Source organism: Sminthopsis crassicaudata, chromosome 3 (genome assembly GCF_048593235.1).
Source record: "Sminthopsis crassicaudata isolate SCR6 chromosome 3, ASM4859323v1, whole genome shotgun sequence".
Lineage (NCBI taxonomy): Eukaryota > Metazoa > Chordata > Mammalia > Dasyuromorphia > Dasyuridae > Sminthopsis > Sminthopsis crassicaudata.
Window position 1 is genome coordinate 266,909,736 of NC_133619.1, and position 25,082 is coordinate 266,934,817.

The 25,082-nt window shown below is 33.0% G+C and overlaps 1 protein-coding gene across 8 annotated transcripts in view; it reads left to right on the plus strand.

The window, feature by feature from the left end:
- CRYZL1 (crystallin zeta like 1) overlaps positions 1–25,082 on the plus strand; it is a 60,999-nt gene that overhangs the window by 20,195 nt on the left and 15,722 nt on the right. For all 8 annotated transcript variants that reach the window (XR_012488017.1, XM_074300720.1, XM_074300718.1 and 5 more), the window contains exons 2-8: positions 1,422–1,493; positions 3,214–3,291; positions 9,457–9,529; positions 18,570–18,614; positions 19,908–19,976; positions 23,103–23,236; positions 24,543–24,654. Coding sequence is in view for 7 of the 8 variants with exons in the window: in XM_074300720.1 (XP_074156821.1) it covers positions 1,428–1,493; positions 3,214–3,291; positions 9,457–9,529; positions 18,570–18,614; positions 19,908–19,976; positions 23,103–23,236; positions 24,543–24,654 (577 nt within the window). In the remaining variant the exon portion in view is untranslated. The remainder of the gene's footprint in view (positions 1–1,421; positions 1,494–3,213; positions 3,292–9,456; positions 9,530–18,569; positions 18,615–19,907; positions 19,977–23,102; positions 23,237–24,542; positions 24,655–25,082) is intronic.

Here is a 25,082-nt window from a genome sequence, read left to right on the forward strand (position 1 = left end):
TCACCTGCTAGTTGGTCAAAAGTGACTTGTACATTAACTCTTGTTTACCTGTTGTGACTGGCTTGAATCCTACATAATTCATGATACTCCGAAAGCCAGAACAAGTTTTGTCCAGGTTCTAAACATGTCCTAGATATGGGTTTCCAATCACTCGGGGTTAGGATTTCATAAGCCAAACTAACTAGCAACATCTTAACATAAGATGATGTAGCCCCATAAAGTGCAACCTTTTTTCAAATCCTTAATTTTTTCCAGATCAAAAGGAGTGTATCTTCTCCTTTTTTGACCTAAAGAACCAAGTTCTTCAATCACAGGGTCTGCATTTATAAAATCAGATATATCCTTTCCTTCATTTTTTGCCTTGACCAGTGCTTTTTGTAATCTTGTCATAGGCTGCTTAATAGGTGTCACTGCCTCTCCTCCTCTTCCTTCTCCCTCCACCCATGAAGGATTAATTGATGGAGGTACTCCATTCTTATTTGATTCTTCATCCTTTTCACCTAGTTTATTTGGCACCTCCCCCTCCTGCTCTTTCTTCTTTTTCCTTATTCTATAACATATAATTTTTTAAAGCCAGTTGTATTAAATTGTATGTATTAAGTGTGCCTGTGGAAATTGAGTCAGGTCCATTTTTATTGTAGTATTGACAAAGTTGCTCTCCTACTAATTTCCACTCCTCTAGATCCAATTCTTTTTCCATAGAGAATCAAGGAGATGTGTACTGTACAGTTTCTAAAAGTTCAGTGATCTGCTCCAAAATCATAATCAAACCTTGGCTTTTCATAACCATGACAATGTTCTCTACACATTTTCCTTGAAGAGAAACAGAAGGCTGTTTTCTAAATATCTGTCCTACTTCAGCTGAAATTCTACTTTAGCTCTTTACCAAAGTTTCCTTGTTGTATCACCCTAATTTCTGGGTTGAAGAGACTTTTCCACTGGATCAGGATCAGAGGCTTTTCCACTGAGATCAGGATTGTGTCTGCCTTAACAGTTTCAGAATTCAATTATTAAAAATGCAAAGCTCTTAAAATAGATGGTAGGATTTTTTTTTAACAATTATTATGTTTTCTTATAATTCTAGTATCCATTTACTCCTTTGGTGAAGAACTCAAGTTTTATTCGAACATGAATAATTCCTAATATGTTGTTGATACATGCTGATTCTTGGAGAAAAAAAGGTGGTATCACTAATCCATTGTCAATAGAAATTGGTTTAGATTTTTTTTCCCTAGTGTTGATACACTTTGTTGACCAGCAAATATTGTATCACTGGTGGTCTCATGAATAATATGACATGTATATAACAGGATCTATAGATTAAAAGGCTTTGCTAATCAAATTCTTTATTGATATAGATGATTTTTAAAGTCAGTTATATCTTTGTATATTATATTGTTTTTACTTAATTTTTCTTTCAGGTCACTATGAAAGGCTTGTATTTTCAACAGAATTCACCAGGAGAAGAAATTTCATTTGTATTTCAAGAAAAGGTAAGAAAAATTTTACATAGAAAATTAGGTTTTCTTTTTTCAAATTTCCTTTTTTTAAAATTCTGAATTTAACAAACATAAAAAAGATCATTTTTATATTAGAGTATAGCAGAAGATTTATATGTAAACTATGTATCTATTACATACAGCTTGCTTTTTAAAAATATATATACAATAAATGTAACTATTTCAAAGTTAACTGCTTCTTTGTCTTTCCTGATGAATCGCCTCCTCCTCTTTTCCTGTGCATTTAAAAAAAATATTTTAAGAGCCCTTTTTAAAAAGAAATTTTTTATATCCAATAGTCTAATGTTGAATCTACTTTAATAGATACTACAGTAATGTATAGATTTTGTGTAGCAATTAAAGGAGTATATTCTTATCATGTCAGTTTCCTCATAGAGGAGATTAAATGGCTTCTTTAAAATTACTTGCTTAAAAGTATTTTACTTTAGTAATATTATATTTAAAATATTACACATATGAAGTACTGCATTTTTAATATGTAGATCATACCAAATGTATGTTATGGCATTCATTTTGCTATAACATTACTGCATTGTATTCAAATGGATCATATGTTGGAACTACATTATAGTATTATAATAAGGTTTTTCCTAGTATATTCAATAAACAAACTATCGTTTTGGAGTTTTAAAGTGTTTTACGTTTTATCTGAAAAGCTTGCAAAATCTTGTATAAAATTCTATAGTAAATTAGATTATGTATTTGTAAGACTTGTGTTTTTTAAGGTTATGCTCATATTTTTAAAAAAAACTGCTATTTGTTTTTAGATAGATATATAGTAACAGAAAATACATATTTTTTTGTTTTCCATAATAGGAACCTTTGACAATCTCATTCATTCTAAATTTTATATAATCAGAATAGTAATATAACTTGTGATATTCACCAATCTAAATGTCATCCTAAGTATTCTTGATAATTTTTTAATGTAAAATTTTTAAAAGTAAGATTGGACTCATGATAGACTAATAAAAAGGATTTTGGTTCACTTGCATACATAAACAGTTATAAAATAAGTAAAATAGGTAATAAAAATTAGGTTAATTTTTTAAATTTCTATTGATAATTATTAAATGATGAAGGTGTTCAATAATTAAATGAGAAATTTTTTTTGCCATTATGATAATTATATTTAGACTGAAATATGAAGAAGAATTCATGATGGCAGACCCTCAGAGTTTAATTTGTCCCTGAGTTCAATAAATATGGTTTAAAAGTTCAAGGAAATTCATTAGGGAAAAGACATTAAATAAGTTACTTTAAAAACCAATTGGCAAAATAGCTACAAACATCCCAAAAGACTGCTTTTGCATTAAAAAGATGGAAGATAAACTTTAAACTTTTTAATTTTTGTTACATGACTTTACTTTCCATAATTTATCAGTTAATATTTTTAAATCCTTTTTCTTTACAAAAATTATTGGGTTATTAAACTCTTATTATCTACAATACTAGAGTCAGTACTAGAATACCTTTTTTAAAACTTCCCCCAAAATTGTATGAGATAAAACTCTATTAATATCTCTGTAGGCCTACATTGTTGTCTATAATTTTGTGTAGATTAATTTTTTCAGCATATGCAATTAGTATTCACTTTTTGATCTCACTAATGAGTGACTTTATTTTTCTGACTTTAGGTAAAGTTTGTTTATGTATAACAATTCTCATGCTATTTTATATAAATTTTGCTTAGGAAAATCTTCCTGATATAAAGGATAACTATGTGAAACTTCAAGTGAAAGCTTGTGCTCTAAGCTGGATAAATATAAAGGTATGTGGTATTCCTTTATGTTAACTAAAAATTAAATTAAAATGTCATCTTTATTTTACCAAGTCCTTTTAGCCCTAACATTGAAAATATATTCAAAAGAACAAATACAGCTCACTTCATAATTTTTAACAAAACTATTTTTGTAGCACGCATGTTCTACTAGGCAGGTAGGCCGAAACATCCTAAATTTTAAGACCTTGTTACCAAACTTCTAAACAATGTTTAGATCCACTTTAGGATTCACTTTGTGAAAATACATATTTTTCATGAAAGCTGAGAGGTACCATCAGTGGATTTATATTAATGCTGTAAAGCCAAAATCAAAATTGAGATGTGCCTTGATTTAATGCATTTCCAGAGATCTTAAGAATGATGTAATATGTTTAAAAACTCAGGATTATGATAATTTGATCAGAATTGATGAACAATTATCATTTAGTTCACAAATCTGGCTACTTTTTGTATAGAAATAAAGTTGATAAACTTTTAAAATTGATTTTCTTATTACTGCTAAAAATCTATGTTTTTATTAGTTAACAGATACTACCAGTGTTATTATCAATTTTAAAAAATTTCTTATCTTGGCCCACAATCAAAAAACTTGCAACCCCCTGCCTTAAAGTAAAATCTGGCTGTTGTGCTCAGCAAAGAACTAGCCTGTTCACTAATTGTTCATTAGTGTATACTTTTATTCTTATGGCTATGTTTGTTATATATTTGTTTATGTAAGGTGTTTTATCTTAATAAGAATTGTTGTCTTTGAAACTGATTATAAGTTTTACTTTCTGAAGTAGAAAAACAACAGTAAATATTTACTAAGTACTTTTCATAAAGGCATATTTATTTTATTTATTTGTTTGTTTATTTATTTACATAGCATATGCATGGATAATTTTTCCAACATTGACCCTTGTAAAATCTTTTGTTTCAAAATTTCCCCGCCTTTCCTCCAACCCCTCCCCTAGATGGCAGGTAGTTCAGTACGTGTTAAATCCAATATATATATACATATTTATACAATTATATTGCTGCACAAGAAAAATACGATCAAGAAGGAAGGAAAAGAAAAACTGAGAAAGAAAACAAAATGCAAGCAAATAACAACAGAGAGTGAGAATGCTATGTTGTGGTCCACACTCAGTTCCCATGGTTCTCTCTCTGGGTGTAGATGGCTCTCCTCATCACTGAACAATTGGACCTGGTTTGAATCCTCTCATTGTTGAAGAGAGCCACATTCATCAGAATTGATCATCGCATATTCTTATTGTTGCCATGTATAATAATCTTCTGGTTCTGCTCATTTCGCTTACCATCAGTTCATGTAAGCTTCTCCAAGCCTCTCTGAAATCATCCTGCTTATTGTTTCTTATAGAAGAGTAATATTCCATAATCATATTCATATACTCTATACCATTTATATGACATAAATTATTCAGTTATTTTCCACTTGATAGGCATCCACTCAATTTCTAGTTTCTTGCCACTACAAAGAGGACTCCCACAAACATTTTTGCACATGTGGGTCCCTTTCCCAATAAAGGCATATTTCTTAGGTAAAAAAATTAGCTTAAAAATACAGTATAGCCCATATTTAATACCGTACACACCAAGGTCAGGTCAAAATGGGTTCGTGATCTAGGAATAAAGAATGAAATTATAAATAAATTAGAGGAACATAGGATAGTTTACCTCTCAGACCTGTGGAAGAGGAATGAATTTATGTCCAAAGAAGAACTAGAGATCATTATCGATCACAAAGTAGAAAACTTTGATTATATCAAATTGAAAAGGGTTTGTACAAACAAAACTAATGCATATAAGATTAGAAGGGAAATAATAAACTGGGAAAACATTTTTACAGTCAGAGGTTCAAGTAAAGTCCTCATTTCCAAAATATATAGAGAATTGACTCTAATTTATAAGAAATCAAGCCAATCTCCAATTGATAAATGGTCAAAGGATATGAACAGACAATTCAGATGAAGAAATTGAAACTATTTCTAGTCATATGAAAAGATGCTCCAAATCATTATTAATCAGAGAAATGCAAATTAAGACGACTCTGAGATACCACTACACACCTGTCAGATGGGCTAGAATGACAGGGAAAAGTAATGCAGAATGTTGGAGGGGATGTGGGAAAACAGGGACACTGATACATTATTGGTGGAATGGAGAGCAATTTGGAACTATGTTCAAAAAATTATCAAACTATGCTTAATCCTTTGACTCAGCAGTGTTGCTACTGGGTTTGTATCCCAAAGAGATCCCAAAGAAGGGAAAGGGACCTGTATGTGCAAGAATGTTTGTTGCAGCCCTCTTTGTGGTGGCCAGAAACTGGAAACTACATGGATGCCCATCAATTGGAGATTGGCTGACTAAATTGTGGTATATGAATGTTATGGAATATTATTGTTCTGTAAGAAATGACCAACAGGATGATTTCAGAAAGGCCTGGAGAAAGCTCATTCAGAAATGAGCAGGACCAGAAAATTATTGTATACTTCAACAACAATACTATATGATGATCAATTCTGATGGATGTGGCCCTCTTCAACAATGAGATGAACCAAATCAGTTCCAATAGAGCAGTAATGAACTGAACCATCAACACCCAGCAAAAGAACTCTAGGAGGTGATTATGAACCACTACATAGAATTTCCAATCCTTCTAATTTTGTCCACCGCATTTTGGATTTTCTTTACAGGTTAATTGTACACTATTTCAAAGTCCGATTCTTTTTGTACAGCAAAACAACTGTTTGGTCATGTATTGTATTTAATTTATACTCTATCATATTTAACATGTATTGGTCAACCTGCCATCTGGCCGGGGGGGGGGGGGGGGGAGAGACAGAAGGAGGGGAAAAATTAGAACAAAAGGTTTGACAATTGTCAAATGTTGCAAAATTTATCCATGCATATATCCGGTAAATAAAAACTATTTTAAAAAAATTTTTAATACAGTATAAGTATAAACAATAACTTAATGAATTCCCTAATATTTTTCTATGCTAGGGATATTAAGCATTGGTCTCTAAATGTGATACATGATGTATCCTTCCTCCACCCCTGTACTTTTTATACCCATTATATGGACATATATATATATGTATATACAATTTCTACAAGACCCAGCTATTCATTGACCTTGAAATGCTTAGGAAATCCAGCTTAAATTTTATTGTGCCAAAAAAAAATTTTGTTTCATGACATCTTCTTCAAAGAACATGAAAACCAAAAGGAATACTAAAATCTTCTGATCCAATTCATTCCTTTTTAAGAAACCCTTGTAGTCCAGACTGGTGAGCCTTTGCATGAATACCTTGCATCCTCATTTTCCTTATCTTTGAATCTACAGCTTCTAGATACTTTTGTGACTCCTTTCAATGGCCAACTAAGCCCAACCCGTCTCCTTATTGTTTCATTTGACAGCCCCTCAAATAGTGAAGAACAGTCTCATGTTCTAGCAACGTCTTTTGTCTATTAATTTAAGTTCCCTCCAGCCAGTCCTTAGCTCCTATCCTGGTTTTCTTCTCTAGTCATCTTCTAACTAGTCCATCTCTTTCCTAAAGTGTGGTGTCCAAAACTGAACACAGTCTCAGTATGGCCTAGCCCTGGACTTCAGGACTTTTCTGCTTTAGCCTGAACTACATTAGCTTTTCTAACTTTCTTGTCCTACTTTACATTCATATTGAGTTTTTAGTTCACTAAAACTTCCAGATGTTTTTATAGGAACTCTTATTTCCCCATGTCCTTTCTCTCACTCTCATATAATGCTATGTATTTTTGCAGCCTAAAATATTGTCTTAGCCATTTGTTTAGCCATTTAACTCTGGGCAAATCACTTAACCTCTCTCAGGTTGTTTCCTCATCTATAAAATGAGGATAACAGCAGCAATAATAATAGTAATAAGATAGTTTTTATGCTCAACAAGCTTACATTCTACTTGGAGCATACAATATATACATAACATAAGGCAACCTGAAGAAAACAACATTATATATCACTAGGCTTAACACCCCTCCTGGGTTTTATCAGTTCCTGACATAGTCCTTGTAAGAGCATGCTATATGTTTATATTATTACTCTATTATTTGTATATTCTGTATATTTAAAATTCTGAATTGGCATTGAATTTCCTATAAATTTAAAGCTAACACTAAGCTGCTCTGACTTTTTCTTCTCTTTAGAAATGTCTGCCTCTCTTTTTAGAATTTGATCATTGAGAGCTATCTATCATCCTTGGGGCCACTTTTTAGAAAAAGATTAGTCTGTTGGAAACTACTTGATTTGCAAGTCACTTTACATATATTGTCTCTCCATAGCCTTCTGAGGTATATAGCATTATTGGCCCTATTTTGCAGATAATGAAATTGAAGTTTAGGGCAGAGGCTCTGATGCTGTGGATACAGCACCAACCCTGAAGTCAGGTAGTCCTGAGTTCAAATCTGGTCTCAGACAACTTAACACTTCCTAGCTTTATGACCTTGGGCAAGTCACTTAATTCCAATTACCTCAGCAAAAAAAAAAAAAAGAAAAAAAGAAAAAAGAAAGAAAGAAAGAAAGAAATTGAGGCTGAGAGTAAGTGGCTTGCTCAGAGTCACTCAGCATCAAATGTCTGAAACAGGTTTTTCATTCAGATCATTCTAACTCCAATTCTAAGTGTTCTATTACCCAAATGGTTTCTCATACCATGAATTCCAGGAAGGAGATTCTTGGGATGTCTTTTTCAGCAACCAGTTCCTTCTTATTGGTTCAGAAATATCAGGTCTGATACAGTAATTCCCTTTGTCACCTCCTACCTTTTCAAATATAAAATCTCAGAAGTATTAATTGTTCTGCTTTTGGCAGACTGAGAGTGCCAACAAATTTCTGGATAGTTTAAAGTCTCATGATGCTATAATAGTGCCAAGGTAGTGCTGTTTTTCACACTCCTGTTTGAATTCCTCCTGTTACCTAGCTAGTTTCTTTTATAAAACCCTCTAATAGTATCATATCTTTTTCTCTGTTGAACATCACCCCAAGGCCCTTCCCCATGTTTTCCCCAGGGTAAATATTCTTGTTATAAATATTATTCTACCAACACTTTTGTTAATTTTGTTTCTTTGAATTAGGCATACTCTTCCAAATTTTCAGTAATTAATAAATACTAATTCTAGTAATATTAAGGAGATCAAATTTGCTTTCTTTTATTAGTATCTCAAGTTCATCCTGTAAATTGTCCAAACTTGCAGGATTTCTATGTATCCAGACAAATGTCTGGCTTTTTCTTCTGCTCTTTCCCTCATATTTTGACTGTCCTAGCCTCTATACCAAGCACATCAGTGTATATGGACAGTTTGGTCTTTCCCTCTCACTTACTTTTTTTTTTTTTTTTTGGCTGAGGCAATTGGGGTTAAGTGCCTCACCCAGGGTCACATAGCTAGGAAGTGTTAAGTGTCTGAGGTCAAATTTGAACTCCTGTTCTCCTGACTTCAGGGCTGGTGCTCTATTCATTGTACCACCTACCCTTCTCCTTTTTTGAGTGGTTTTCCTGAATCCTTACCAAAAGCTTGTCATTTCTTTGTTTTAAGTCTTTAATCAAAAATCCATATTCCATTCTTAGATATGCCTTCCCCTTTTGATTTCTCAACTTTCAATTTGGAAGAAGAAATGATAATAATAGTAGTAGTAATAATAATTATAATAGTAATAGATGATATGTATATTTAAGGTTTGCTACTTTATACATTATTTTAGTTGATCTTCACAACAGTTCTGTTAGTTATTTGCTATTATTGTGCCCAATTTAGAAGAATACTAAGACTTAGTGACTTCTAATGAAAGTGTTCCTAAAATGTGCTTTCAGATATATTAGAATATGCTATGTTGAACAACATATTTTAATGAATTTCTTTTTTTTTTTCTTTTGTTTTTATGGGAACTTGTTTTAGCATTGCTAATCCTTTTTTGTGTAGTGATTTCTTTTCTTCTAAAATGTTTGTTTTCCAATGCATAAAAACACATTGTAGAATCATTTTCTGTTGCCTTAATCTGGGATGGAAGTCTCTTAATTCTAAAAATGGGACCGTATTTAATTTTTTTTAATCTTTGCTAATTTTGAGGGGATAGACTAGAATTTATTCCAGATAGGGAAATTTTTAACTATTATTATGATTTAGCTTTTGTCAGAAATGAAACTGGAAAAGGAATTTTTTCCTGTTGGGAGAGAAATTGCTGGAGTTGTACTAGAGGGTAAGTTTACCAATATAAGTACAGCAGTTATATATTTTTAGAAAAAATTAAAATTCATTAATTGAATCTTAGCCAAAGATAATTTGAAGTGAATAACAGTAGAATATAAGAATCTTTGTTTATCTTGGCAATAAAATTATCATCTTCATTTATTTTATTATGGAGAGGTTAAGTCCTTACTAGTTGGTTGTAAATGAAACTGCTTATAGCATTCATATAAAATGCTGAAATGTAAGTAAAATCTTTTTCTTTTTTGCAAAAGAAACTTCTCTGTTCTGGCATTTTGCATTTGAAGTCATATGTACAATGAAATGAATATTTTATGGTTATGCAATTAGTCTCACAAATAATGAAATATATGGAATAAAATGAAAGTTTCCCTCAGGCAGCAAACATTTATTAAGTGCTTATTATGTGCCAGACACTATGCTCAATACTGGATATACAAAGAAAATAAAAGACATGGTCCTTTTCTTCAAAAAAGTTTATATCCTAAAGAGAAAAACAACATGCAGTGGGTTAATATAGAAATACATATATGTATGTGTGTTTACAATATATATTTATATATGCAAATAAATATATATAAGCATATATATTATATACATATATTATAAGGGGGAAGAGTAATTGGAAAAAGCTTCTTGCAAAAAAGGAGCATTTAAGCTGAATCTTGAAAATCAGAGAAGCCAGTTAAGTGGAGCTGAGGAGGGAGAGTGCTCCAGACATTTGAGGACAGCCCATGAAAATTGACAGATTGAATGACCATCAAGTAGACCAATTGTCTACTTGTACTAATTGTATAGTGTGTGAGAGTGTGTAAAGAAGATGGATAGATGGAAAAGAGCTAGATTGTGAAGAGCTTTAAAAGCCAAACACAAGATCTTAATGTTTTATCTTTGAGAATATAGGGGGGCAGCTAGGTGGCTCAGTGGATAGAGTACCAGCCTTGAATTCAGGAGGACCCAAGTTCAGATCTGGTCTCAGACACTTAACACTTCATACTTCCTAGCTGTGTGACCTTTGGCAAGTCACTTAACCCCAGCCTGGGGGGGGGGGAGAAAGAGAGAGAATATAGGGAGCTATTAGACTTTATTGAATACAGGAATAATGACAGAATCACAATTGTGATTTGTAGGGTTATAGGGATAGTATCAGAGAAGGCTTCATAGATGAAGTGGTTCCTGAGACATACCTTCAAGAATAGAAAGTTTCACAATTAAAGATTGAGGAAATCATATTAAAGGTATAGTAGATGACATTAAAAAAAAAATAAATAAAAAGGTAAGAATAAGGACAAGTTGGGTTTATGATGAGTGTCATTTAGGTATAGTGTATACACACACACACACAAATGATGAAATAAAGCTAGAAAGCTAGGTCAGAATCAGATTATGAAGTGTCCTGGCCAAAGAACTGACAAAACCTTACAGTGCTTATTTTTTAAGCTGATAATTTTGTATGGCCCGTGAATGATGTTGTAAATATGTCCAGATGGCCCTTAGCAGAAAAAACCTTCATTGGATCTGGTTCTGTGACTTAATATACCTTCTTAAAATCTTTGCCATAATTTGGGAGGTAATGAGTACAACAGAAAGAGCATTGGACTTGGCATCAGGTCTTGGATTTGAACCCCAACACTGCTCCTACTCTGTAACTGTTAGCGTGTGACTTAGCTTTTTGTGCTTCAGTTTGCTCATCTGTCAGGTAAATGAGCTAGATTTTTAGGTCCCTTCTACTACTCTGATCATTTACCAACCTTTGAATTACTTTCAATAATTCTCCTTGACTTTGGTATTTGGCATATATATGTCTTCCTTTTTCTCCCTTTCCCTGATATCATTCTTGGCAACTTCAGTATGAATCATGAATGTTGACTCTGCTTCCAATACTGTCCTCATATCTTGAATTCCTTCAGCTAACTGTTAACTATATCTTAACACTCCTTTAGCTTATAAGAAGTTCTCTTTTTTCATTTCTCCATTTCTATTTTTTGAGGAGTTGTTTTTTCCCCATTTTGCCATATTTATTTATTTATTTTTATGTTTATTTTTTAATTTATTAATTTTATAATTATAATTTTTTGACAGTACACATGCATGGGTAATTGTTTTTACAACAGCATCCCTTGTATTCCCTTTTCCAAATTTTCTACTCCCTCCCCTAGATGACAGGCAATCCCATATATAATAAATGTGTTACAGTATATCCTAGATACAATATATGTGTGTAAAACCAAATTTCTTGTTGCACGTTAAGAATTGGATTCCGAAGGTATAAGTAACCTGAGTAGAAAGACAATAGTGCAAACATTTTAAACTCCTTTCCCAGTGTTCCTTCTCTGGTTGTAGCTGTTTCTGTCCATCATTGATCAACTGGAACTGAATTGGATCTTCTCTATGTTGAAGATATCCACTTCAATTAGAATATATCTTCATACAATATCATTGTTGAAGTGTATAGTGATCTCCTGGTTCTTCTCATTTCACTCAGCATCAGATCATGTAAATCTCTCCAAGCCTCTCTGTATTCATCCTGCTGGTCATTTCTTACAGAGCAATAATATTCCATAACCCATATACCATAATTTACCCAACCATTCTCCAATTGATGGGCATCCATTCATTTTCCAATTTCTAGCCACTACAAGAAGAGCTGCCACAAACATTTTGGCACATACAGGTCCCTTTCCCTTCTTTAGTATTTCTTTGAGATATAAACTCAGTAGTAGCACTGCTGGATCAAAGGGCATGCACAATTTGATAACTTTTTGGGCATAGTTCCAAATGCTCTCCAGAATGGCTAGATTCTTTTACAACTCCACCAACAATGCATCAGTGTCCCAGTTTCCCCACATCCCCTCCAACATTCATCATCATCTTTTCCTATCATCTTAGCCAATCTGACAGGTAGGTATGTAGTGGTATCTCAGAGTTGTCTTAATTTGCAGCCGAATTTATTTTTTAAGGAGTTGTTTTCTGTTTCCTTTTCTAAGCTATTCATTCTTTTCCCCAACCTTTCATACTTCTACATAGCACTCATTTCTTTTTTCCATTTTTTTTTTTCAATTTTTCTTTAAAGATTCTTTTTGAATTCTTTCAAAAGAGCCCTTTGAACTGGAGATGAGTTTATGTCCTCCTTTGAGATTTCATATTAAGGCATTTTGCCTTTGCTATCCTCCTCTGTTCTAATTTTCTGTGTAGTAGCTTTCTATAGTCAGAGATCTTTTTGCTTTTTTGTTCATTTTTAAAAGTTGAGCTTTGTTCCAAGAGCACAGGGGAAATTGTCCCAAGCTCTTTTACAGGGTTTCAGAAGCTTCTCATTGACTGACCTGAGCTGGGATAGTGCTGCTGTAGGCTTTCCTACTGTGCTGATCCCACCTGTTATGCTAGGGTTTAGAGGTTCACAATTTGCCTTCTTAAGTTGCATTGGAGATCTCACACTGGTAGCTGTTCTGTTGATTCACTGACCTTCTAAATCAGGACAGAGTAACCAATCCTGCTCTATTTTGGCTAAGAGCCTCCCACTAGAATCCCTGCACCATGCTGGAACTCTGTCATCCCAGAAATTAGCCGGAGTCAGGATCACTAAACGTCTTTATTCTTGATCTTTTACGGTCAAGGTCAGGGGATTAGGTCTAGCAATCTCACACACACCTTCCTCCCTCAACGCTAGGAGAGACTGAGAGTGAGTGGCTCAATTTCCTCTTCCTCCTCCTCCTCCTCACACACATCACTTCCCCCCTCTTTGTCCCACCAATCAAGTCAGCACAGAATAGCTGGGGAGGGTCAATCTTCAAACAAGTTAATAGGGAACCTTCCAATTGGCAATTAGTCTCACGTGCTTCATTTGTAATATGCCCTCCTGGCAGTTACTATTACCAGTCTGTCCTAAGGCCAACAGGTACCTTTGACCACTGACCTTTGCAGTGTCAACTCTACCCGGCTCGCCTCCTCTGAGGCCTTCAAAGGTCTCTGGCCACAATTTCTTGAATCTATAGTTTTAATAACCGGTAGCACACTCAAGAACAGCCATGGTAATCTTAAAAGCCTTTATTATACCTACTCACATAATGCCCTGATTTAATGCCCTGACTTGTAAACTTCCCTTGAAGCCTTAACTTGGGAGTTATCTCCTTCATGAAACCTGTTCTGTCCATTTCCCCTGGTGAAAAAGACCATTCCCTTCTATTATTTCTCAGAGCACTTTTACTTTGTACTTATTTCACTTTTCTTTGCATTATAGTTATTTGTGTGGCTTTGTAACTCAGCACCTAGCCTTGTGCTTTGCAAGTGATAGACAATACATATTATATGAATGGTCAAGATCATTCTAAGGTAGCATGAACTGGCACCATGCATAAAGTGTAGGAGATTCAGGAAGACCTGATTTTGAATCATGCATGAAGGTTTCTAGCTGTGTTACTTTGGGGATGTCATTTAACCTCTGTTCCTCCATTTCCTCATTTGTAAAATGGTGATACCTAGGTTCCAGGAATGTTATAGGGATCAAGTGAAAAAATGCTATATAAATTTTAGCTATTATCAGATTAAAATGGATTTGGATATTATGTATCAATTTCATTTATTCATAGTTTAATCTAGTTTCATATTATATCCTCATTTCTATTTATCCTCTAGAAAAGGTGCCATAAATATATAATATATAAAATATATAGTTACAAATTTTGACTAGGCCAAATTCGCTATAGGTGAACACGTACACAAAATTTTAAAAATACATAACCCTTAGAAACCATGTTCTTTCTCATGTTAATTTCCAAAGATGTCCTTCTTATTCTTGCCATCCTCCGTAATTGTTGTACCTCTTTGATCCGACACATTGATATTTCTCAATCTAATGATATGCTCTTATCTTCTTCAGTCTTCTTTCTAAATCCATATGCTCATAGATCTAGAGCTGATATGACCATCTAGGCCTAAGCTGTCAGAAATATGACTAACATGGGACCCAAATCATATCGAAATATAATTGGGAGATATTTTACAAAATAAATAAAAATACAATAAAAAGATAATGTTAGTATATACTTTTAAGTCAGTGTGTACCCACAGGGTCAGGGATCTTTATTATGTTTTAAAGACCCTCATTTCTATTTGACTTTGATAATATTACTAATCTTTTCCAAACACCTCATTTTACACATGTGATCACTTGAGGCCCAGGTTAATAAGCAGAAGCAGGATTTGAAAATACATTTGCCTGTCTTTTGAGCTAGGGTATTTTCCATTGTACCACTGCCCTTTCTCTGGCCTTGCTTTTCTTCCTTTTTTCTCTTGACTCTAGTTAATCAGGTCTCTGCCCTCTGACCCTTACTTATTTGTCCTGTCAATATTTATGCCAAGTTACAAAACCAATTATTGGTTTTAGATATTATAGCTATCCCTACTATCTGCCTTCTCTACATCTGCTTGTGTACTGCTGAATCTGCTCTAGAGTAAATCTTAACAATAACTGTGTTAGTCTTTTACAGATTCATGTTATTTAATCTATATTGAACCCTTTCTCCTCATCTATGATGTCAATATTGTCTCATTTTTTACTTTCCCCATTAAGTATTCTAAGCCTTCTCTATTCTTCCCCTTTTTTTACACCAGTCTTTCCTGTCTGTCTTCTACTTTAGTAATAGACATCCATCCATTGTGAATTATCACTTGTCAAAGAAAAAAATATTGATATTAATACAGTACATTGCATTTAGGCACCCATCTGTATGAAATAGTTTGTTTCAATTTATCGTGTGTGTGTGTGTGTGTGTGTGTGTGTGTGTGTGTGTGTGTGTGTCTCCAAGGTATTTCTAGCTTGGAGAGAATGATATTCAAACTGGCAAAATTCCCCATGCCTTCTGACTTGAACTCTCTGCCCCATGAAGATTTCAGATAACATTTGTAGGAATTTTAAAGAAAATCATAGGTCAAAATTAGCATTCTTTTTTGATATCTCCTTTCTTCCTGAAGTTAAACAAAGGAGAACTCCTTCCTTCCATTGTTCTTATATCTTTCTCCTTTGGAGAATAGTAAATTCTAGCAGTCCGATTACTCACTTCTGGTCAACAGTTAGAGAGGAGCCTGCTTCCAGCCAAGTCTATAACCTAGTTATAACTTCTGGGTTGAGAAAGGTAGTAATGTAATTAAAACAAGACTTACACTTTCTTTAAAAGTTTCATTCCACCCTTTATTCATTTGCCTAGGAGAGCCTTTTTTCCTCCACCAAATGACTTTTCCCAAGATTTTTGAAAGGTGTTTAGAGTAATATACTATTTATTATTTAAATTTTTTTATTGAAAAGAAGTTTTAAAAATATGCTTCCACATTCTTCCTCCCTCTTCCATACTTCAAAGTTCTACATCAATCTCTATTCTCTCCTGCTTGACTTCATTCTCTGCCTAGAGATGGTTTCATCATGCCCCTGCCATCTAATCCTTAACTCCAGCAGCTCTATTGTGGTCTCTCTTCTCCCCACCCCAGGCAATTGGGGTAAAGTGAGTTGCCCAAGGTCACACAGCTAGGAAGTGTTAAGGGTCTGAGATCAAATTTGAATTCAGGTCCTCCTGACTTCAGGGCTGGTATTCTATCTACTTCACCACCTAGTTGCCCCTGCAGCTCTCTCTTAACTCAAGGATTCAATACAAAGTTCTTGGAGTGGCATTTAAAGCCTTTAGGTCTGGTTCCTTCATATCTTTCTATTAGTTCTACATTTTCTTCCCTTCCACAGAGCTCTATGATCAACTAAGAGTGACTGTCTTTATGCTATATCCATTAGACTTTCTGTTTCCCTCCTTGGTGGCATTTTTGTAATGATGTTCTTGTCCCTCATTCCCGTCTCCCTCCATCAGCTCTTGGTTTTCCTGGTTTCTTAGAGACTTAGCCTTCTGCAGAGGGTCTTTTTGGATCTTCTTCCTTGCTTGTCTCATGCTCTTGATGAGGAGTAATTTGGGGCTCTAAGCTCTGTGGATCAGCTCTTTTCGTGGTCTGATTATCTCTCTCTCCTTCCCAAAGTAACCCAAGGGCAGGTCCAGTAGCCAATGAATTTGCTACTCTAATGCTGTATCAAAACAAAGTCTTTACTGATAGTAAAGGGATAGACAGGCATTTGGCCTTCAGAAAGGCCAAACTGCCTGGCAAGGGGACGGCAGTTGGCGGACACAAGGCAAGTATAAACCAAGTTCAAGGAAAACAATTTTAGAAATTCCTTTTATACATAACTAGGGTCATTAAACAACTTTTGCACAGAGATGTTATTCAAGAGGTTCCGGAGATATTTGTAAATAAGACAGGAATTTCTCTTAATCATTTGTATCTCAAATTATCTCCTTTAACCTCTCCCAAGACAAGAATTTTCCTGCTAATTATTTTTATCTTGGGCTATCTCTTTTGACCTTATCACTTTCAGATGATATTCTGTCTACTCTGTATCAAAAGTGAATTTAGTTAATTAGGGATTGTCTTCCCCTAGTGCTTAGTATGTTCCTCACCATACAAAGCTTGTTTCTTGACTGATAACTGAGCATTCTCTCTCCATATCCACTGGCTTCTTCCCTGCTAGTTCTGATGTTATTTTCCCTCTTAAAAATCTTAAATGACTCCGTTCTGTCCTAAATATCAATAAATGTATCAGTAAGCATTTATTAAGCATCTGCTATATACCAGGCACAGGGCAAATGCACATATAAAGAAGAAAGACAATCCCTGCCCTCAAGAATCTTACCATGGCAGAAAAAGCACAAAAAGAAGCTGAAAAGCAAGAAATGGAGGGAGGCCAAGGAAGATACTAGAGCTGGGGGCATGATGGTCTGAGAGAAGTCTGAAGTAGTACAGCCAGATAAGAAATTAGAATATTGGGGTCTCTTCTTAAAAGGAGGTTTGCAATTCAGGATCCCATACTTCAGTGATAAAAGAATACCAAGACTGATGAGATCTTACCAGGTCATGAGGTTATCCCCATATAATGAGCTTCCTAAGGCATGGTTGGAAAAGTCTTTCCCCTTAACCTGCCTTCTAAGGTGCTCTATAACTTAGTACCTCCTTATCTCTTCAGGTTTCACCTCATTTTCTTTTCTTGCATACACTCTATGTCAATGGGATTAAACAACTTTGTCCCCCAGATATAAAGTGTATCATCCTTGTCCCCTATGCATAGAATCTCCTACCTACCAGGCTCTACCTATTCAATTCCTACTCAAATGCCACCTCCAAAAATCTTCCCTGATCGCTTTGAATGATAAAGATTTTCCTCCTCCATTTCACATAGTACTTTGTGTAATATAATTACTTTGTAAAATTGTGCATTGTAGCTATCTCACAGCTTTATTTAGCCTAGAGCCTTTTGAGGACTGAAACACTTATCTAAGCTTTTAATCTCTGTGTGTTGTGGGCATTGAAGTATTTAATAAATGTTTGTTGATTACCAGCCAATTAAATAGGATTATGCAAATTAACTGATATAATATACTACTCTGACCTAGTTATGGCATTTACTTTCTGCACACATATAAGTTACTGCCTATATGCAGATTCAGAATTTGCTATCAAATTTCAAAATGTTTAAATAGCTTCAGAATCTGAAAAAGTAAGGCCTGTCAGGGTTTCTTTTTACCTACATAAAACCAGTCCCTATTATTTTCTTGAAAGACTGGCATTAAAGAAATCTTAAAGGAATGAACCAGATAATAGGGAACTTGATTGGCTTGAGAAGTTCAACAATATCTTTTGCTTTTTCATATAGTAAAAATCCTTTATCATTTTTGTCCTTCAAAATTCTATCAGAAAGGAAGCTGGGAGAACTTTAGGAATAAGAAGCTAGTTGGCTTAACCAGAAGGCTATAAAATAACTACAATCCAGTAATATCTTGAAATTGTGGTATAAATTTGCCAGCATTAACCTTTGTACAAGTTAGGTAATATGTATAAACAAGAAATAGGTAGAATCTTAATGATCTGAATGACTTAACAGATAAAAAGTAATTACCACAGAATGTTTTCTATTATGTATTAATATTTTTCATGTTGTTTTTCTTAAGTTGGAAACAAAGTATCATTCTTTCATCCAGATGATGAAGTAGTAGGTGAGTTTCAGTTCATATTCCTATTTTTCCATTGTTCTCCTAAAGTATTTTTCTAATTTTAAAAAGTCAGTCTCAATTATTCCTGCTATGGCAGGAATTGTAGTTTTAAGAAACATACACTCAATCCTATCCCTGTCCTGACAAGGCTTCAAGTATGAAACATGAAACCTAACTGGGCATTGGCAGGAAAACCAATTCAGATAATCCAATTGAAGATAACTGTGTTTACTATATTTAGAAGATCCATTCTGCACACAGAAAATTGAGTAATTTGGGATGGTTTCCCACCCCCTCTCCCCCATTAATCCATACATCTCATTGCAAAAATCTTTTTATAAGATAATAAAAAATGCACTAAAATCTATTTAAATTTTTATTTTTAGCAGAAAATATGAGCATAAGCAATGATTTTTACAAATATTTTCTGCATAACCTTTGAAGTTGCTATTTCTCTATCCAAACAAGATGCAAAGAGGCAAGATTTATTCCATACTCATTTTTTTCAACAGCTAAGAAAAAGTGATTATTAAATAAAATCTTAGCGATTTTCTTTGTTTTTCCTTGATTATACTTTATATTATTACCTTTTGTAATAGTAAAGTTTTGGTTTTTTTGTATTTCCAGTTGCTTTTTTATCTTTATTTTTGATGCTATAGTGTTTTATTAGTTACTAGTGTATTAGTGACTACATTGGTGAAAAACACAGAAAGCCACAGAAAGGGAGAATGTTTTTAAGATCTCAACAATAAGGCTCTCCACATTACCTAGAGCAGAATATACCATGTGCATTGAGATCAATACATCATTTTGTAATTCAATCAATTTGTAAATTTTCTAGGCAACTGCTCTTACATGCAGAAAAATGTCGGTATATCTATTGGAATAATAGTTAAGGTGTCCTGTAAAAGAATTATTACTTTTTTTCTCTCCTCTTTTCTTCTCTTTCCATTTTCTTTTATTTCTTTGTTCTTATTCCATAGAAAGGCTCTACCTAACAAGAATTGTTGATTTTTTTTTTTTTAATCCGTAACAAAAAGAAACACAGATGAGTAGAGGGAAAAGTGGGAGAAGAGAAGGAATTAAAATTCTAGAGAAGTAAAATTACTATTATTATCTTTTTTTTTTTTTAATTAAAGCCTATATAACCCCAATGGCAATTCTTCAGAACAAAGATGAACCCTTTTAGCAGCAATGACTTTCTACTAATCTTTCATTTAAAAGATACAAAGATAATAATAATGAACATTACATGTAGGTGTACTTTTCTGAGTTAACTTTTTTTTTTTTTTAAAGGAATTTTGCCACTGGATTCTGAAGAATCCGGTCTCTGCGAAATTGTTAGAATACATGAGCATTATTTGGGTATGTTACAATCCAGCCTTTTCTAAGTTTGTATTAATCTTGTCTTCACTCATATGTAATAGGTAATTGTTCATCTACTCAGTGTATATATAAGGAATGAAATAATATAATCCATAAAATGTATTTTCCAACTAAACTTTGTGAAAAGCCCTTAAGTTTTACTTTCTAGGATCATTGATTCAATACTTTAAATGATAACTAATAAGCTTCTACATTTTCCCAAAGTTTAATATACATTATGGGCTTTTCCCCTTGAAGTAATTTGAAGTAAAAATAAAATTAACAGCAACTCTTGGCATATCTGAAATTGGAAAGAGTGGTTGAGTACTATACATATTAGTCCTTGGTTTCCATTGTTAACATATTTAGGATCTACTGGTACTGTTTATTTATTTATTTATTTATTTTCACCCTGAGGCTGGGGTTAAGTGACTTGCCCAGGGTCACATAGCTGGGAAGTGTTAAGTTTCTGAGATCAGATTTGAACTCAGTCCTCCTGAATTCAGGGCTGGTGCGCTATCCACTGCGCCACCTAGCTGCCCCTGTACTGTTTATTTTTAAATAAAAAGGAATTATTTTAAAATGTTTACAACATTTGGTTCTATTAGTTTGATATTATCTCCTAATTGTTTAAACAAAAATGGATATAGTTTCTAATTTGAACTAGACTAATATCATTTTAATACATAACTAAGAATGATTTGTAATTTGTAGATTTTTAATGCATGGATGAATACTTTAAAAAATGTTTTTTGCTTTATCATAGAGGTTAACAATTTCCTTTGCAATATTTTTTTCATTCTTTGTTTTAACAGGTCTTTTTTTTTTTAATAGTAAAAAAAAAAAAAAAAAAGAATAGCCCACTTTTTGGAATTGATACAAATTTCAAATTGAGGATGTTCAAATCATTGTATGTTATTGTTCTTAAAATTTTCAGGTAGCATTTTATCATTATTATGATTTCAATAAAAGGGAGGGAATCACATTTAATTTTAAAATTAAATTCACAATTTAAAAATGTTTCTACAGCTATTAAACTATGGACAAATTGGACACATAGAAACTCCTACAAATCTGAATTCTGTGAATATAATTATATAGGCATTATACCTAGCTATATAGCCAAAAATCTTGCTAGTTTACCAATTGTTTATTCATTATATAGTTATAAAGGGCAGCCTTATTACAAGAAGTTATGAGCTTTAGTTAGCCCATAGAACAATTTTGGGTTTTTGATGTAAGTATTCTTTTTTCATCTATGGTTTTCTGAATGCCACTAAATATGGTTTCTATGAAAGATATTTAATTACTAAGTACTGGTGTTTTATTTAGAATTATTAGGATTATGTTTATACAGTGTGGTAGAATAGAAAAATTTTAGAAGACAGCCGCCCTTAGTTTAATCCCAGTTCTGCCATTTACTACCATTACAGCTTTGACTAAGTCTTTTAATCTTTATGGGTAAGAGAAAATCTCAATTTTTTTCTTCTGTAAAATAAGATTTTTTTGGACTCATTTAACTACAAGATCTCTTCTAGTTATAAATCTGTGATCTTATATGATTATTATATTGTTATAGAAAAAACTATTAATGTTTAATAAGATAGAAACTTTTGATTATTTCTGAATTATTCATAATTATATATAATGGAGAAGATGAAAGGCAGAATTAATTTCAATACAGTATTCCAGCCCTTACTTAAGACAATTGCCTTATAAAATGCCTTTTGTAGTTTCCTTTTAAATTAATTTCCTTTCAATTAATGTAAGGCATTAAACAGAACAATTATAAGTATGCCTTGTTATAAAGAAATAATATGCCAAACTTTCCACAATGATTTACAAAATACAGGATTAGTTTAATATGCATTATCTGAAGATAAACACCTATTAAAATGGCAGTTCTCCTCAGTGTTTTGTTCCTTTTCCGTGTTTAATGTTACTTTAATCCATCCTTCACAATTCACTCAAAAAGTAGCCAGTTTGAAACAGTGTAAAGTGTGCTAACTTGGTAGTCAGAAGATCTTAGATATTAGTGAGACACCCACCATTTCCAAATTACAGTAAGCAAAACTGATATATTGAGCCTGGTGTACAGCACTTTGGCTGCCATTTCCTTAGCTTTTGTATTATCTATCCACCCTTTTCCCTATATGGACAATGGATTAGATTTTTTGGAAGTTATTTTAGATATTTCTTGATATTATGTAGAAGAGAAACCTAAGAGATCATTGTTTTCCAATTCTTTTTTGTTACTTAAACTGTTTTCTAAAATAAGCTGTTTTTCTTTTTAAGCATTTTTTTAGAAAGAAAGTAACGTTCACAACTTTCCTCAGTAGTTTGCTTGCAATGTATATACATAAATATTTAACATTTTCAAATGTGTATATGTGTGTGTGTGTGTGTGTGTGTGTATGTATGTATACACATATATACACATTTGTCTGGATTGTAATTTCACCAGAATGAGATGTGAGGCAGCTAAATGATGTAGTGAAATACATGCTAGATCAGGAAGATCTAAGGTCCGACTAGTGACTGATACTTACTAGGTGATTTATCTTAGTTGAGTCATTTAACCTTTCTGTGTCTAAATTTCCTTGCCTGTGAAATAAGGGGATTGGATTTGATGGCCACCAGAGTCTATGATATTTTGTAAAATTCCTTTTATCCAAACAGATCAGCACTTATCTTTAACTTTACAATCTTAGAAAACTCTCAGGGGCACATAGCTAGCATATATCAGAAAAGCACTGACTCCAGGGCTTCCTGACTCCAAGGACAACCATCTGTCCATTTTTCTGCCTTGCCTCTCAGGCTTTTCATGCCACATAAAACTTGTAAACAAATGGCAGTTCTATACCTTGAATATTATGATAATCAGAAACCTGTAAAGCATCTGTCATTTTCCCCATGTAATAGAAGGTTAAACTGAGATACAGTTGAGATTTCTGTTAAGCAGTCAAAACCACAAGTTAATCTTTAATATGGTATACACTGACTATTCCCAGGAAATTGGCTTTGGTTTTCTTTTTCTCTAAAATATTCGGTAGTAAGATACAATGTGAAACTCTAATAAAAATGACTTTAAAATTTTTTTTCTCCTCTATTATTCTCTTTGTGCAGTTCATAAACCAGAAAAGGTCACATGGACTGAAGCAGCAGGAGTCATCCGTGATGGGATACGTTCCTATACAGCTCTGCATTTTCTTTCTCACCTCTCTCCCGGGAAATCAGTGCTCATAATGGACGGAGCAAGTGTAGGTACAATAATATATGATTTTTTTAAAAAAAGGAAAATGAGAGAAACAAAAAACAGACTGCCCAGTTTGCTATTGTAGTCATTATACTAATAATTCTTTGTCTTTTCTATTATCACATTTTGTGTTGGCATTGATTGGCTTTCATCACTATCAAATGTGACAAGAAGTATGTATTAAATGTAGCTTAATTTATTATCTTTATTCTGAAGCTCCTAAAAAAGTTAAAAAGAAAACAATCTAAATTAATATATTGTAGTTTTGATACATATCTGTAGGCATAGCCCATGAGGACCTAAGGCTTATGATTGAAGGATTTTACCTTGCTTTCAAAAAAAAAAATCCAGGAAAAAAGTATTCTTTCTCTCTGCAACTTAATTAAAAACATAAATCTTTTATGAGTTTCACAGCAGTTTTTCTCACGAATTTAAGAATCGAATTTCTGTCTTCATAATCTTGTCAGCAATACTTCTAAAAAATTATGCCATTTACATTGTTTTCTTCTGCGATGTCTATAAAACTTAAGATATTATTAAATGCACTTTGGTCTTAGGGCTAAACACTGGTCTGATAGGAATCCTTCATCATTGATTCACTGTTCTTTAAAACTGGAATGGTAAAGTTTGCACTATGTTTATGTCAAGTGTTACTGGAAGGATATTGCATTTAAAAATGCTTTGATCTTCAAAGAGAAGGGAGTCTTATAGCTAGGTGTATATGTATATTTAAATATATAAAATAGAATTAGTTCAGAGTATATTGCTAATCAGACCAAAGGTCATAGGTGTATTCCTTTAAAAAAGTCTTTACATATAATGTTTTAATTTTTTAAAAGTCATTTAGCTTTTAAAGTTGCCATAGCCATAGCCTATGTCTTACCCTATATCTTACCCAGTTGTCTTTACAAAATGTGCCTACTATTTCACTCAGTGTGTAGCACATGGCCTCATACATAAAGTCTTATTAAATTGAGTTGAACTATTAATGAGAAAATGAGAGAGAAAGAGCTTAGGTTTCGCCAAGCCTGAAAACCAGGTAAAATGTTTGCCCTATTGGCTAACAACATCTGGAACATAATATATTAATGAAAATATATCAGAAAATTGAATTTTAATTATTACCATGTTGAAATAATAACTATATATCAAAAACTTTTTAGGAACTTCTAAAATCAAATTAGATATGCTCTTAGACACATTCATCAAGCCCTTAATTTCATATCTGTGTATGAATTATATTTTATATAAAAGAAAACACTTGTGCATGTATATGAGATGTATATGTGTGTGTGTTTCTTCTTACACAGGCATTTGGTACAATAGCTATTCAGTTAGCATATCACAGAGGGGCTAAAGTTATTTCAACAGCATATAGTCTTGAAGATAAACAGTACCTTGAAAGACTTAGACCTGCAATAGGTAAGTTTTTTAATATATTTCTAATGCAAGGGTGTGGTTTTGTTTGTTTTTATTTCAATAGTATTTTATTTTTCCAATTACATGTAAAGATAATTTTCAACATTCATTTCTGTAAGATTTTTCATTAACAAAGTTTTTTCCTCCTTCCTTACTTTATGTCCCCCCCTAAGACTTCAAGCAATCTGTTATAGGTTGTACATGTATAATCATTTTAAACATATTTTCATATTAGTCATGTTGTAAAAGAAAAATCAGAACAAAAAAGGAAAACAGTGAGAGAAAAAAAGTAAAAAACTAAAGAAAAAATGAAAATAGTATGCTTCAATCCATATTCAGTCTCCATAGTACTCTTTCTCTAGATAATGCAAGATTTTGAAGATAAAATTATATTGTACAGTTTTAATTTTTACTATAAACAAAAAATAAAA